This window comes from Gracilinanus agilis, chromosome 3 (genome assembly GCF_016433145.1).
Source record: "Gracilinanus agilis isolate LMUSP501 chromosome 3, AgileGrace, whole genome shotgun sequence".
In the NCBI taxonomy this organism is placed as follows: Eukaryota; Metazoa; Chordata; class Mammalia; order Didelphimorphia; family Didelphidae; genus Gracilinanus; species Gracilinanus agilis.
In genome coordinates, this window is record NC_058132.1 from 63323459 (window position 1) to 63338663 (window position 15205).

General features: G+C 43.0%; 1 protein-coding gene across 1 annotated transcript in view; it reads left to right on the top strand.

Annotated features, from left to right (window-relative positions):
• MAN1C1 (mannosidase alpha class 1C member 1) overlaps positions 1 to 15205 on the top strand; it is a 256657-nt gene that overhangs the window by 186902 nt on the left and 54550 nt on the right. Inside the window, exons 3-4 of the mRNA XM_044668733.1 lie at positions 1425 to 1540; positions 4499 to 4579. Coding sequence (XP_044524668.1) covers positions 1425 to 1540; positions 4499 to 4579 — 197 coding nt within the window. The remainder of the gene's footprint in view (positions 1 to 1424; positions 1541 to 4498; positions 4580 to 15205) is intronic.

A 15205-nucleotide genomic window follows, 5' to 3' on the forward strand; every position in this document is an offset into this window, starting at 1 on the left:
AAAAGAGGGAGAGAAAGAGGGAGAGAGATATAATAGATAGATAGATAGATAGATAGATAGATAGATAGATAGATAGATAGATAGATAGATAGACAGACAGATAGATAGACAGATAGATAGATAGATAGACAGACAGATAGATAAGCAAAATAAATGCAAGGTGACTGGGGCAGGGAGCATTGTGGCACTAGCCATTGGAGGAATCAAGGAAGGCTTCTTGTAGGAGATGGTACTTAAGCTGAGCTCCCCTAAAGCTTTTCCTGATGAAGCAAAGTATCTCAATACTGGCAGAAACCCTAAGGGTCATCTAGTCCAATATTCTGTCTGATCCTGAAAGTAGACGTCAATTCTCTGTTTTAATAGTAGTGATTTACTACCTACTGTGGCACCCCATTTCACTGTTGGCAGCTCTAATTACTAAGTTGAGTCAATATCTCCTCCCTTGTATCTTCTACTGATTTAGTCCAATTCAAAAAGCATGCAGTAAATGCACTACTGGGGATATAGATAAGATGAAAACAGTGTCTGCTCTCAGGGAGCTTACATTTTATCAGTCATAGTCCAACCCTCTGAAACAGTGTAGAAGTCTTTCCTTTTCCACCCAAGGAATGCCATTCAGAACTCTTCCTCCTCCCTTTTTCCCCATCAATTATCTATGGTGCATAGTTATCCCCCTGCTGTATACATGATCACCTTCTTTGTCTGGTTTTACCACACAATGTGTGTGTGTGTGTGTGTGTGTGTGTGTGTGTGTGTGTGTGTGTGTATATATATATATATATATATATGTAGTTGTAATCCTTCTTGGCCCATCTCAGGTGTGCACAGCTTCTTCCAAGTAAACATCCCTCATCCTTCCCTCCCCCCTTCAGTCCTACTAGTTGAATGTTGATGTTTTTTCTCTTCTGCCTCAAACTGTCCTAGAACATTTTGTCTCTAGTTCTCCCTTGACTCCGTCAAATGCAACTTTCTATTGTATTTGTTGGTAGGTAAGTCATAATTGTCCAAATTAAATTGTAAGCTCCTTGAGGGCAGGAATTACGCTATTTTACATTTTTGTACCTCTAGCACTAAGCACAGAGTTTGACAAATAGTAGGTGTTTAATAAATGTATGTTCTTGAATAGAGAAGACAAAGGGGGCCAGAGAAGCTTGGGAAGCTGCCTCTGTCTTCCAAAGTTCCCTGAATAAATTCCCTCTTGTCCATTCTAAACAGGGCAAAGGTAATAAGGACACCATGGGTGATACCCAGGGTCTTGGACCTTACCTTAACTCCAGCTTCAAAAGGATCCAGCTGCTACAAGAAGCTTAATGAGCCTCGTCTTTTTTAAGAGTGGAAACGAAAAGTTTGAAATTTTCAATGAGATATGGTGGAAAAGGAAAGGAATGAACTGTAGTCAAGTTGCTATTTCTTTGTCCCTGCAGGAGGCCTTGGTGGGGCCACAATCATTGATGCCTTAGACACTCTCTATATTATGGAGCTGGAGGACGAGTTCCAAGAGGCCAAAAACTGGGTGGAGAAGAGCTTTGACTTGGACGTGGTGAGTTGCAGAATCTTGTATGTCAGAGCTCGAAGGGACCCTAGGACAGACAATGTCGAAACCTATGAAAATATCATGGCTGGGAGGGACCTTAGAACCCAAAATGCCAGAGCAGGGACGGTCTTAGAATGTAGAATGCCACAACTTGGAGGGACCATAGAGAACAGAATGTCAGAGTTGGGAGGATCCTTAGAACATGGAATATGAGAACTTGGAGGGACTATAGAACACAGAATGTCAGAGTTGGGAGGAGTCTTAGAACACAGAATGTCAAAGCTAGAAGACATCTTAGAACATGGAACATTTGCACTGAAAGAGACTTTGGAACAAAATATAGGATGTAAAAAATAGAAAGATCTTTAGAAGCTAGAATATAAAAGCCAAAAGGAATCTTTGAGATCATCTAGTCCAACTGAAGCTCAAAGAGAAGCGTTTGACCAGGGCCATAGAAAGAGTGAGAGGCAGAGTCAAAACTTGAACTTGTGTTTTCTGTCCCAGCCTCGTTCTCTTTCCTTTGGGATAAGAGAATCAAACCCGTTTACTTTAAACTTGTTTTTAGCAAAGAATCCAACTGATATATTCCCAGCTTGATCTCTACATGTACCTACACCCACGCTAAAACCTCTGGTGGCACCAAGGGAGTGAAACGAATGAGAGGAATATTATTTATGACTTCTGCAGCATACAACATCCTTACTTACCTTGAACAAGGAGGATGGACACATAACTGGAGAAAACCCCAGAATCCTGCCATTTGAGGCCTCAGCTGGAGCCACACTGCTTATTATTGGCCCAGCAGGGCCTCAAATTCCAGTTTTTTTATTTAGAGTTCTGTTCTTCTCAGAATAACACCTTTTAAAAATACACACACACACACACACACACACACACACACACACACACACACACACACACACATATATATATATATATATAACATAGGAGTTAAAGGCAGGTCAAGAGGGAAAGGCATCAGATATCACCAGAGATCTAACGAGTGGTCAAGGGTTTGCAGCTCTAACCTGAGGAAATCATAATCATTAAACCAAGGATTAGGGAGATTCCAAGGCCAGGAGACTCAGGCCCTGAGATCCAGAGTCTGTTCTTCAGTTCCTGAGTCATATTTGGCTCTTTCCTCTTTCCTTTCTTCTCCTCTGGCTTTCTTCTCTCCTTTTTCACTTTCTCCTCCTCCTCCTTTCTTCCCCCCCTTTTTCCTTGTCCTTTTTCCTCCTCCTTCTTCTTCCTCCCCCTTTTGTCCCTCAAAATATACCTAATAAAACTAACTTATTGTGTGGCCCTTTTACAGTTGACAACGTCCCCGCCATGACAACCCTGAGAGCTAGGGAATATGACTATTATAATCTTTACATGGAGATCTGGTGTCAGCAGTGGTATTCAAACCAAGGGCAGAGCTCATTCTGGAGTCATAATAGAAAGGCAGATTTTCCTTTCTTTTTTTAAAAAATTAGATCTGAGATTTCATGGTATAGAAGAGAGAACTCCTGGTGGGAAAACATCTTCCAATGCAGATTGACCCCTGCTCTTCAGTGTCTTTCTTTAAAAACAAACAAAAAAACCCTTTTCTTCTATCTTAGTGTCAATTCTAAGACAGAAGAGTGCCAAGGGCCAAGCAATCAGGGCTGAGTAACTTTCCCAGCATCACCCAGCTAGAAATTGTCTGCTACCTAGCTTCCCCTCAGTCTATGTAGTCTTAGAGCTATCTGAGGCACTGAGAAGCTGACTTATTCAGCTTCACACACACAGCCAGATTGAGTCAGAGGCAACACTTGAACCCAAGTCTCCCTGACTACCCCTCAGCACTGATTGCCTCTCCACATTTATTGTGTGTTTATAAATCACTTTCCTCACCACTGCTCTGGAAAATGTTCTTTTACAGATGAGGAAACTGAGTTCAAAGAAGGGAAAGGACTTGCCCAGGGTCACACAACTACTTTTATGATAGAGCCAGGCCAGGAACTCAGATCTTCTAAGTTTGAACCCAGTGTTCCTTTCATTGCATCAGGCTCTCTTTCTTTTTAGGCCCAATCTCATTAATGGGGCCATTTGCTTTCCCCATCCCCTCAGTCCCTTCATCTCTCATCCCTGCCCCCTTTAACTTTCTCTCTGAAACCTCTTTCCTTGACCTGTCAAATCTTAACAGGGACAAAGGGTTGGTCTAGTAGACAGAGTGGTCACTCTGAAGTCAGATCACCTGGGTTCAAATCCTGCCTTTGACACCCACTACCTATGTGGCCTTGGGCAAATTCCCTTGCCTCCCTGGGACTGCATTTCTTCTTCTGTAAAATGAGGGATGTTGGACTAGAAGGCCTCTAACTTCCAGCTCTGGAAGGTCTAGAATTCTCCAGTGGCTTCAAGCTGTCGCAGAGCACGCTTGCCAGGCCTGTCCAAATCAGCTATGACAGGAGAGGAAATCAGGCCCCTCCTTGCCCAGCACCCAGCCCTGAGGGCCCGAGGAGGAGTGTGCCCGGCTGGCACCCCAGAGAAGGAGCCAAGAGTAATTTTGACTCGGTGAGTCATCCGTGTAGTATTTGCTGTGAGCCTCCCAGGCTGGGGTCCGACCTGAGCCCATCTCCTTCCTGTTACGGACTGGACTCACTTTGGCTTTGGCGAGCCTGCATTCAAATTACAGCAGGTTGGCGAGTCACTACCTTCTCTGGGCCTCCATTTTCTCTGTCAAAAGAAGGGTTTGGACCAGATGTCTTTGGAGGCCCTTATAAGAAAGACCAAGAAATATTCAAGGAGTTGGGCTGTCAGGGGTATGTGTGTGTGTGTGTGTGTGTGTGTGTGTGTGTGTGTGTGTGTGTGTGTGTGTGTAGACCTTGGGATGGAGAGAAGGAGGCTGCGACCTTGTTTAACCCTCCTTCCTCCCTCAAGCCTGACCACAGCCATGCTGCCCAATTCACCAAATATCTTCCCAATCTTATTCCTGTGTTTCAGAAAGGAGACGCCTCCGTATTTGAGGTCAACATTCGATACATTGGTGGACTGCTCTCGGCCTACTACCTGACAGGAGAAGAGGTAGGATGGCCAAGACTTTTAGGGCTTGGGATTATGGATTTCCACAACAGGGAGGGCCTTGAACAGCTGGAATGTGAAATGTCAGAGCTGGCAGGGACCTGAGAACCCAGAATGCTAGAGCTGAGAAGAACTCTTAGAACCCAGAATTTAGAGTGGGAAGAGTCATAGAATACAGGATTTCAGAAATAAGAGGTCCCTCAGAATAGAGAATGTCAGAGCTGGGAGGAACCTTAAAACCCAGAATGTCAGAGCTGGGAAGGTCCTTAACAACTCAGAATGTCAAAGATGGGAATAACCCTTAGAACCCAGAATTTAGAGCTGGGAAGAGCCATAGAACACATGATTTCAGAAAAAGGAGGGTCCTCAGAACAGAGAATATCAGAACTGGGAGAAACCTTAGAACCCAGAATGTCTGGCTTGGAGGGAGCTTAGAATACAAGAATATTAGAGGTGGGAGAAGCCTTAGAACCCAGAATATCAGAGCTGGGAAAGATCCTTAGAACCCAGAATTTAGAACTGGGAAGAGCCAAAGAACACAGGATTTCAGAAATAGGGAGACCCTCAGAATAGAGAATGTCAGAGCTGGGAGGGAGCTTAGAACAGAGAGTCTATAGATTATCTAGCTCAGCTTTCTCACTCTGAAGTAAGAAATGTGAAGATCTAAAAAAACATAGAATATATCTATATATTACATGCAAAATATATAATATAATATGTTATTATAGAATTTGATATTAAATTATTTTAAAATATAATTAAAATATTAAATAATGTATAATAGGTCTGCCAATGATTTTGTTGCTATAACTCTGCTTCTAGGAGCTAGTCCCTTAGAGCGCTGGGAAGTTAAATGACCAGTCCAGGGTCATACAGTGAACCTGTGGAAGAGGCTCTGGGACCTGCTTTCGGTCTGATGTATTTCTATGCTTCTCCAGAATGAAATCTAAGAAGGAGAAATCTTATCCTTATGTTGAAAAAATGGGAAAAGATCAACTCCTACAATCTGCCCTAGAGAGGCAAGGCTAGGGAGAAGTTTATTTAAAAAGATCTAGGGGTAGATTGCTTACTGTCTAAGGGAAGGAGGAGAAGTGGGAAGGACTGAGGGAGGGAGAGTAGGAAGAAGGGAGAGAATTTAAAACTCACAAGTCAAAAAAAGAATATTTAAAAATTGTTTTTACATGGAATTGGGGGAAATGAAATATTATTTTAAAAAAAAAGAGTTCAACCCAATAATCTAAATAGGAAAATAAAAACAAATGGATGAAGGGGGAAAAAAGCTCTAGGGGATGTGAGTGAACTGTGCACTCAAGATGAATCGCTGATGGGATGAGGGCCCATAACGAGAGTCCTTTAATTTTGGTCTGAACTGAGAAGCATAACTTCTAGGAACAAAGAGGTGATGGTCTCCTCTTACCTTCAGAGGCAACAGGTGCAGGGCTTGGCATCAAGAAGAACTGAGTTCAAATCCAGCTTCAGTCACTTATTAGCTTGGGGGCCTTGAGTAGGCCACTTAATCTGTTTGCCTCAGATTTGTCATCTGTAAAATGGGATAATAATAACTCTTACCTTCCAGGTATCAAAATAGGATCAAATGATAAAATATTTGTAAAGCATTTAGCATGGTAACTGGCACATAGTAGGTACTATGTAAATATTTCTCTTCTCTTCACTTTGGTCAGATTGTAGCTGGAGCACATTGTTCACTTCTAGGGAGAACATTTTGGGAAGGACATTGAGAAAGATGAGGCCATCCAGAGGTGGGCAGTTGAGATAGAGGTGGACAATCAGGACTTTGGGAAAGGGCTTTAAGTACATGCCATCTGAGGCTTGGTCAAAGGAATTGAGGATTGGCTTGGCACTGATCCTACTAGGAGAAGAGAAGACTTAGAGAAATATCAGAGCCATCTTTTAGAATTTGAAGGACTGTTGGGTGGAAGAAAGATTAGGTAGGCCTGTTCTATTTGCTCTGGAGGGCAGAATCAGGAGTCACAAAGAGAAGGTTTAGACTGGATGCCAGGGAAAACTTCCCAATAAAAAGACCATTTCTTGGAGATCCTCTCATTGGAAGCCTTCAAGCAAAAGGTAGATGCCCACTTATGGAAGAGAGCATCATAGGATTACAGATTTAGAATTGAAAAAGGTCTCAGCCATCATCAAATGAGAGATGAGAATTGACTTGCCCAAAATCACATTGCTAGAAACTAGGATGGCACCTGAACTCCAAATCCAAAGTTCTAAGGTCCCCTTCAACCCTAGAATTCTATGATTCTCTGAACTGATTCCCAGATCAGAAGGCATTCGTTTAGACCAAGAAGGGACCAACAACCTCACGTTATGGAGGAAAGAATTAAGGCTCTTAGAACAGAAGAAGTGACTTGCCAAGGGTCACGTAGCTAAGGTAGGATTCAAGCCCAGATCTATGCCACACTGCCCTCTCAGATCCATTCTTACTCTAAGAATCTATGATTCTCTGAGCTGATTTCTCTCAAAGATCATAAGGTTCCTTTAGGCTTTTAAGATTCTGCAGTCTCCCTATCCCCCAACACCCCCCAACACCCCACACCTATCCATGCGTTTATGGCTTCTGTTCATCTAATTTCTTGCCCCTCTAGAAAACCAGTCCCCATTCTACCCCTCCACCTCTCCATTCAGAGACAAATATTACTTCCCAGCTTCTTGGGAAGGGCAGTGGGGCCAAGGCAGTCAAGCTGTAGAGAAATCAATCTTCACCTACACAGCTGTCCTCGACAAAATCATTTCCTGCTTCCCCTGAACTATGATGACAGCCTGGGCTGCGGCGGCAGTTTTTAGAAGTAAAAGCTGCTGGGCTTTATCTCCTAACTCACTAACGGGCTTCTCTTGATCAAATGTAATCTCCTGAGGAGAGATGACTGCTTGTACCAATTTGTTCCCAAATGATTCTTGATGGGAGCACCAGGCTTCAGGGCACCCGAAAGTAGAATTCCCCCTGCCTTCTGATGACCTCCAAATGAGGGCTCGGAGAGGCACCTGTCTAGCCACCTGTCCAGTTAATGACCTGGATGTGCCGGGAGGAAATGGAAAATTTCAGAAGTAGGACTCCAGGCCAATGCACTGGGTTACTTTATCAACTCTTTCTTTCCATGCCCTCTGCTTTTCTGAGACTGCTGGCGATTTAAACAAAGCAAAGCTCCAGTTCCTTAGGGGTGGTCTTCAGAAGGAGCCTCGGTGCCACAAAACAGGGGTCAGAATTTATTGGGAAATAAGAGGAACCTCTCATGTTTCTGTAGCAAGTTTCAGATTGTGAAGCTTTTTGCTCCCAACAGACCCACAAAGAAGGAGGGATGCAAAGATCCCTGTTCTAGCTTGGTTCCCTACCAGCTCTATGGCCTAGGGCAGCTTAGGTGGCACCATAGTGGATAAAAAGCGCTGGACCTGGAGTCAAGAAAACTCGTCTTCTTGAATCCAAATCTGGCCTCAGACACTTACTGGCTGTGTGATCCTGGGCAAGTCACTTAATTCTGTTTACCTCCATTTCTTCTTCATTTATAAAACGAGCTGCAGAAGGAAATGGTAAACCACTCTGGGGTCATTGCCAAGAAAACCCCAAAGAGTTGGGCACGACTGAAACAACTGAACAACAACAAAGCTCTATGACTTTAGGCAAGTATATCACTTCACCTCCAAACCTTGGTTTTGTCCTCCATGAAATGGGGATATCACTCTTTGCACCACCTACTTCAAAAGGCTTACAGATAAGAATTATGATTACAGTGACAGTGCTCAAAATACCCTGAAGAACCCATCCAACAATTATACTGGAAACACACCCTTATCACAGAACTAACTTTTTCCCTCAATTACCCAGATGTAGTATTGATTCAGAAAACATGAGAGCAGTATTTTTTTAAAACTCTTTCTTCTGTCTTAGAACCATTACTGGGTATGGATTTGGAGGCTGAAAAATGGTAAGGTCTAGGCAATTGGAGTAAAGTGATTTACCCAGGGTCACACAGCTAAGAAGTGTCTGAGGTCAGATTTGAACCCAGGTTCTCCCAACTCTAGGCCTGGCTCCCCATCTACTAGGCTACCTGTTTTTAGGTATTTTTTAATAGATAGAGATGTAGTGGATAGAGAGTTGGCCCTAGATCTGGGAAAGCCTGATCACAAGCTCTTCCTCTGATGCCTGCTAGTGGGGTGACTCTGGGCAACTTGCCATCACAAATACTCATAATATGTCAGGTAGATGCAATGACTAGCTTTCAGAATATAGAGCCCCAGCCTGGGAAATCAGAATCTGGTGGGACCAGGAGATGCATGTCAATCCTGTTTTCTCATCAATTACTGCAACCGTACCGAGGATGCTTTCAGTGAACCTACAGAGCGTTCGCTTCCATCCTAAGATTCTCATTCAGCTACAGGAAGTACATTTAATAGAACGTTTTAATAGAAAGGAATAATGATTGAGGGCCACTCGTCCAGACTTTCTATCTGAACTTCGTCAAGTAAGATGAGAAGAAAGATAAAACAACTAACATTCTTCTGTCTGTGGTTCTTTTCAATATATCCTGTCTTTTTGGGTTGGACTTTTTGGGTTGCAAGCTGTCTTCTCCCTAGACAAGCAGAGGCTGGTTTTTTGCCTCCTTTGCATCTCCAGCACTTAGCATAGGGCCAAGCACTTAGTAGGTGCTTAATAGATACTCAGCATTAGGCTCAGAGTTGTGGTTTAGTCTCTCCAACTCTTTACAAATCCATTTGGGATTTTCTTGACTGTTAGGTTGTGTAGTTCTGGGTCCAGAATAAGGAAAATCTGAGTTCAAAACCAACCTCAAACTCTTACTGGCTGCTTGAGCCCTGTTTGCCTCAGTTTCCCCAGCTTAAAATGAGCTGGAGGAGGAAATGGCAAACCACTCCAGTATCTCTGCCAAGAGAACCCCAAATGGAGTCATGAAGAGTTGGATGTGACTGAATAACAACAATAAATATTTCCTAACTTGCCTTGCCATTTGTATGTCATTTAAAATTTACAAAATACTTTATGAATCTTCTCTCATTTGATCCTCCAACCACCCTGGGAGATAAGAGCTATTATTAGGTCCATCTTGCAGATAAGGAAACTAATCCTGGCAGAGAGTATGTCACTTTCCCATGGACACAAAGCTAGTGAGTGTCTGAAGCAAGGTTCAGACCCAATCTTTATTCCAACTCCAGCATGTTATCCACTATTGTAAAGTTTTTTTGGTAAATAATAAAGTGCTATTATTTGAGTTATTGTTATTGTTCCCATTTTACAGATGAGGACATTGACTTACCCCAGGGCTCAAAGCTAGGAAGTAGTGGCGCCTAGACTTGAATCCAGCAGAGTTGAGGTCACTTACTACACAGCAGAAATGAAACAGAGGGAGTGGATAGAAAGATCTTTGTCTTTGAGGATCAGCCCATCAAAAGACAGGGCTAGAAGAGGGAGCTTGGAAGGTCTTCTAATTCCCCTCTAGGAACAAAGAACTTGCAACCTAGAGCTGGAAGTGACCTTTGAGACTTTCTTATCCAGACCCTTGTTTTACAGATGAAGAAAACAGGCTCAGTAAGTCATTCAACACTCATTTATTAAGGGGGCAGCTGGGTGGCTCAGTGGATTGAGAGCCAGGCTCAGAGATGGGCAGTCCTGGATTTAAATCTGGCCTCAGACATTTCCTAGCTGTGTGACCCTGCGCAAGTCACTTAACCCCCACTGCCTAGCCCTTACCATTCTTCTGCCTTGGAACCAATACACAGTATTGATTCTAAGATGGAAGGTAGGGTTTTAAAAATCCACTCATTTATTAAGGAATGTGCTAAGTACAGTTTAAGTGAATCACCCAGGGTCACACAGCTAGCAAGTGGCTGAGGTAGGATTTGAACTCAGATTTACTTCATCATCCCACAAGAAAAGTAGTTCATGGGAACCGCCATAGGATCAGACCAGGCATGGTAGGAACGTTTCTTCAACCCTAGGCAGCTCTGTAGTACAGTGAATAGAATGTTGAATCTAGGGTCAGAAGGACATGAGTTCAAATCTGACTCAATGAGTGACCAGGCAAGTCACTTCACTCCACTTGCCTCAGTCTCCTCATTTGTAAAATGGGGATAATAATAGCACCTACCTCCTAGAGTTGTTAGGATGATCAAATGATATAATAATGGCTTAGCGTCACAGTAAACACTTTTTTTGTTCAGTCATTTCTCAGTTGAATCCAACTCTTTATGACCCCATTTGGGGTTTTCTTGGCCAAGATATTAGAGTGATTTGACATTTTTTTTGATTTGACATGGAGTGTCAAATCAAGATTTGATTGGAGATTTGATTGGAGTGATTTGACATGACTTTTCCAACTCATTTTACAGATGAGGAAATGGAGGCAGACAGGGTTAAGTGACTTGCTCAAAGTCATGCAGCTGGTAAGTTTTTGAGGCTGGATTTGAAATCAGAAAGATGAGTGTTTTCTCCACTGTGCCAGCTAGCTTCCCTAAACACCGTAGAAATTACTGTTACTATATATGATTCTCTCAGGGTACACCTATGTCTGCAGCAACTCTGCAGTATAGCTTCAGGGAAAGGTGTTCCTCCTCTCAGAAGGGCCTGCCCACAGAGATTGGAAGCCTGAGCCCAGGAGCCCTTGCACGAATGGTTCTAGAAGGCTGACCCTCTCCCTGGGGGAAGAGTCCTGAGATGCTCCATCTCTGAGAGAGAGGACTCTATCCCACACTATCCAGTGACTCTTCCCTCCTGGACAGTAAGCTGTCTGCCTAGCTCATAGGCTGGGCTCTTGGGTTCTAGTCACGGCACTCCTCTGCAGTTGTGAGTCCATCTGGACAGCGTTGGCAGGATCCAGAGATGGGCATTAGACCAGTCAACTGACTCCCATCTGCCTTGCAGCAGAGAAAATAACCCAGGAAGACCCAGATCCTCCCACCTGTGCCATGGGTAATTCTGACCCTGTGCAACATGTCCCATAAGATCTTGAGAAAGTAGAGGACTTTTTCACAAGTGAATGAGAGAAGATGCTCCAGATAGAGTACTGAACTTGGATTGAGGAAGATCTGAGTTAAATCCTGCCTTCAACTCTTATTGGCTGTGTGATTCCAGGCAAGTCAACTTAATCTTTCCCAGCCTCAGTGTTCTCATCTGGAAAATGGAGGGAGGGAAGAGAATAATAGTAACTACTTCACAAGATAAAATGAAATAACTTAGATAAATTGCCTTACCTGACACAAACTTGACCTCGTGTTTCTTCCAGCCTTCCTTCTGTGGCAGGAGAACCTTCCCTTTTGCTCAGAATCTTTAAAATGATGTAAAAATTCATAACATGAACCTTCTGTAAACCTTGTGGCCAAAAATGTAGCTAGCTGGGCCACTCAACTTCATAAACTGAGATTCCAAAGAAACAAAATAACTTGCTCACAATAGCTGTTGTTTATGTAACAGCAGTCAATACAATGTTGTGCCTGGGGTCATCTTTGTGAGTTCAACTCCAGCCACAGACACTTAACTAGCTGTGTGACCCTAAGCAAGTCACTTCACCCTATTTGCCTCAGTTTTCTCATCTTTAAAATAAACTGGAAAAGGAAATGGCAAACTATTCCAGTATTTCTGCCAAGAAAATCCCAAATGGAGTCACAAAGAATTGGACATGACTGAAAACTACTGAACAACAACAACAACAACATAATAGTGGGCTTTTAAATAAAGGAGGTTCCCCCGATGGCTACTTATGACATATGAGGCAGGGGATCCATTTCAGTTATGAGTTGGGCTAGACGGCCACAGAGGCCCCTTTCATCTCTCAAATTCCATGATCCTGTGAAAGCCTAGAGCAAAAAAGACTCATATTCAAGATCATGCAGCAAATACATGGTAGGGCTAGGATTTTTTAGCTGAGGATAAAATTTAGGCCTCATCCTACCCTATGCCATCCTTTGGGATGGGCAGAACAATTCATCCCCTCACCCAACTTCCCTGGGAACCCAAAGTTGAATAAGACCTTACTCTTGTAGAACAACAGTGCAGTGGAGAGCTGGGAGATAGGGGTGGAAACAAGACAAAAACTTAAATAACTAATATTAAATAGTAGTCTATAGTTATTATTATATTACCTCTATAATAATAAAATTAAATAATAAAATAACAGTCTTTCATGAAAGTAAATTCAAGGGTTGCAAACCAAAAAGCAGAATCTCCTGCAGAAGACTTTTCTTGTGCCCTTTAGCCATCAGAGCTCATTTTTACTTCCTCTAATTTCCATGTATATACTTTGAACACTATTTATCTATCTATTTATATATAGGCATATATGTATGTATATATGTGCTATATGTAATAATATTCCTTTCTAAGCTGTCAAGTGGTCACAATTACTGTCTCTTGGGAACGTTTCCAAAAACTTCATCTCTACAAGATGTTCCCTCGAGTTGCAAGTTGCATAAGAGCCCAAACGTAGTCTCTCTCTTTGGTCAGGTCCTAACCTACCCTGCCCTGGCCAAACCCAGCAGATGCCTGAACCATGTCTCATTAGCCAAGCAGATGTCTCAGCTGATGTCTCAGTCTCTCTCCTGGTTTGCTCTGTCTAGCTGTGGATAAGGATGGAGCCTCAGAATCTCAGAATCCAGGTCTGAGGCAGGAAAGACTAGTCAGAGGGCCAGTTCCCCAGCCTGGCTAGTCACTTGGCTCAGCTTTAACCCCAGGCATATCCTTGATTCCTTCTGCCACCCCACAGATCAGCAGAGGCCCACGATGAACTCCCATTCTCCTGTGTGCATGTCCAGAGCTCTCAAATGTATCCCATACTTAATGAGACAGAGTGTTAGACATTTGCCATATCAGACTTCAGGAGGGCTTCACTATTGTATTGAGTTGTCCAATCTCAGCGTTAGAAGGAACCTCTAGCCCGTATAGCACCAGGGATGGGACCATATACTGTAAACTCTCCTGATCCCTTTGATTTACCCTCACTCAACCGAGATATTACTGAGTGCAGCCACAATCCACAGAAATACTGGGAGGGGAAAAGACACTAAGCACAGCCTCCTTTACTTTGCTACAAATCTCAGTGTAGATAGATAGATAGGTAGGTAGGTAGATAGGTAGCTAGATGGGTGGATGGATGGATGGATGGATAGATAGATAGATGGATGGATGGATAGATAGATAGATAGATAGATAGATAGATAGATAGATAGATAGATAGATAGATAGATAGATAGATTAATGGATGGATGGATGGATAGATAGAGAGATAGATGAACAGGTAGGTAGATAGAAAGATAGAAAGAAAAATAGATAGATAGATAGATAGATAGACAGACAGACAGACAGACAGACAGACATAGGTATACTGAGGAGTAGATAGAGAGGATACTAGACAGGTAGATAGGGAGAAATGGAGAGGTAGAGATACATAAATGGATGACTTGTAGAGATAGAGGTAGGTAGAAAGATAGACATAGGTAGATGGATGTGTAAATGCATAGAGGAGCTAGTAGGTAGATAGGCAGATAGAGAGGGAGAGACATATAGAAAGAGATAGAGAGGAACGTATATAGATGAAGGGAGAGAGAGAGAGAGAAAGAAAGAGAGGGACAGACAGACATAGGTGGATGTATAGGTACTAAGAGGGAGAGAAGTAGAGACTAGGTAGATTGGTAGGAAGAGAGAGTCAGAGAGAAGTAGCAATAGATAGACAGATGGATAGATACATACATATACAAACACATTTATTAAGTACTTATGAGAGACACACAGAGAATCCCAGCAATGCAACTACACCTGCCTACACCAAAAAGCTTGCCTGTATCTCAGGCACCTTGTGAGCAGCTGGATGGGCCACAGGGTTCCACAGTTGTGCTCAGTCTGTTACAGACAGCCGGCTCTGCTGCTATCATCCCTCCCCCAAGACCCTCTCACCATATGCTTCCACTGTAGACCCATCTTGGTGGTGAACAGCTAAGTTCAGCTGCTAGTGACTCAGCACTGTTTCTTGCAGTCCTGCTGAATCAGCTCCCTGCTCTTAGCTTATGGGCTTGTTTCCTCTGGCCATGGTGCTGAACAAGATAGTCCTGCCTTGGACCAGTGGGCAACAGCCATCTCCAGGAGCAGGATACATCACAATCCCAGGGATGCAGGAATCAGCTACCGGAAGCTGCAAAGACAGAGTTCTCCAGCAGGGAAAAGGCCTTCCCAGAGCAGCCTTGCCCTCAAATTTCCCAGAATTATTGTGATAAAAAAATCTTTTTCATATTCCGAAAAGGGCAGGGAGCTGATGCTAAATGGCTACAGTCACAAGATCTGAGTTCAAACTCCCTTTCTGTTACTTACTGCCTACAAGACCTTGAGGAAGTTACTTAAAACTTCCTTTGGGAAAAAAATTCCCTTTGTCTTTTTTTCTTTATCTGTAAAATATACAAGACCTTATAAAGGGCTTCTTCCATGGATTTTATAGATAATCTTTGAATCATAGCTATGAAGTAGGACTGAACTTAATAAATGATCTAGTTCAACCTTCTCATTTTCAAAGGAAGAAATAGAGACCCGAGGAGGTTAACCAACTTTCCAAGAGTCACACAGCCAGTAATTTGGGGTGGGGGAGAGAAACAAGTATTTTTTTAAGTACC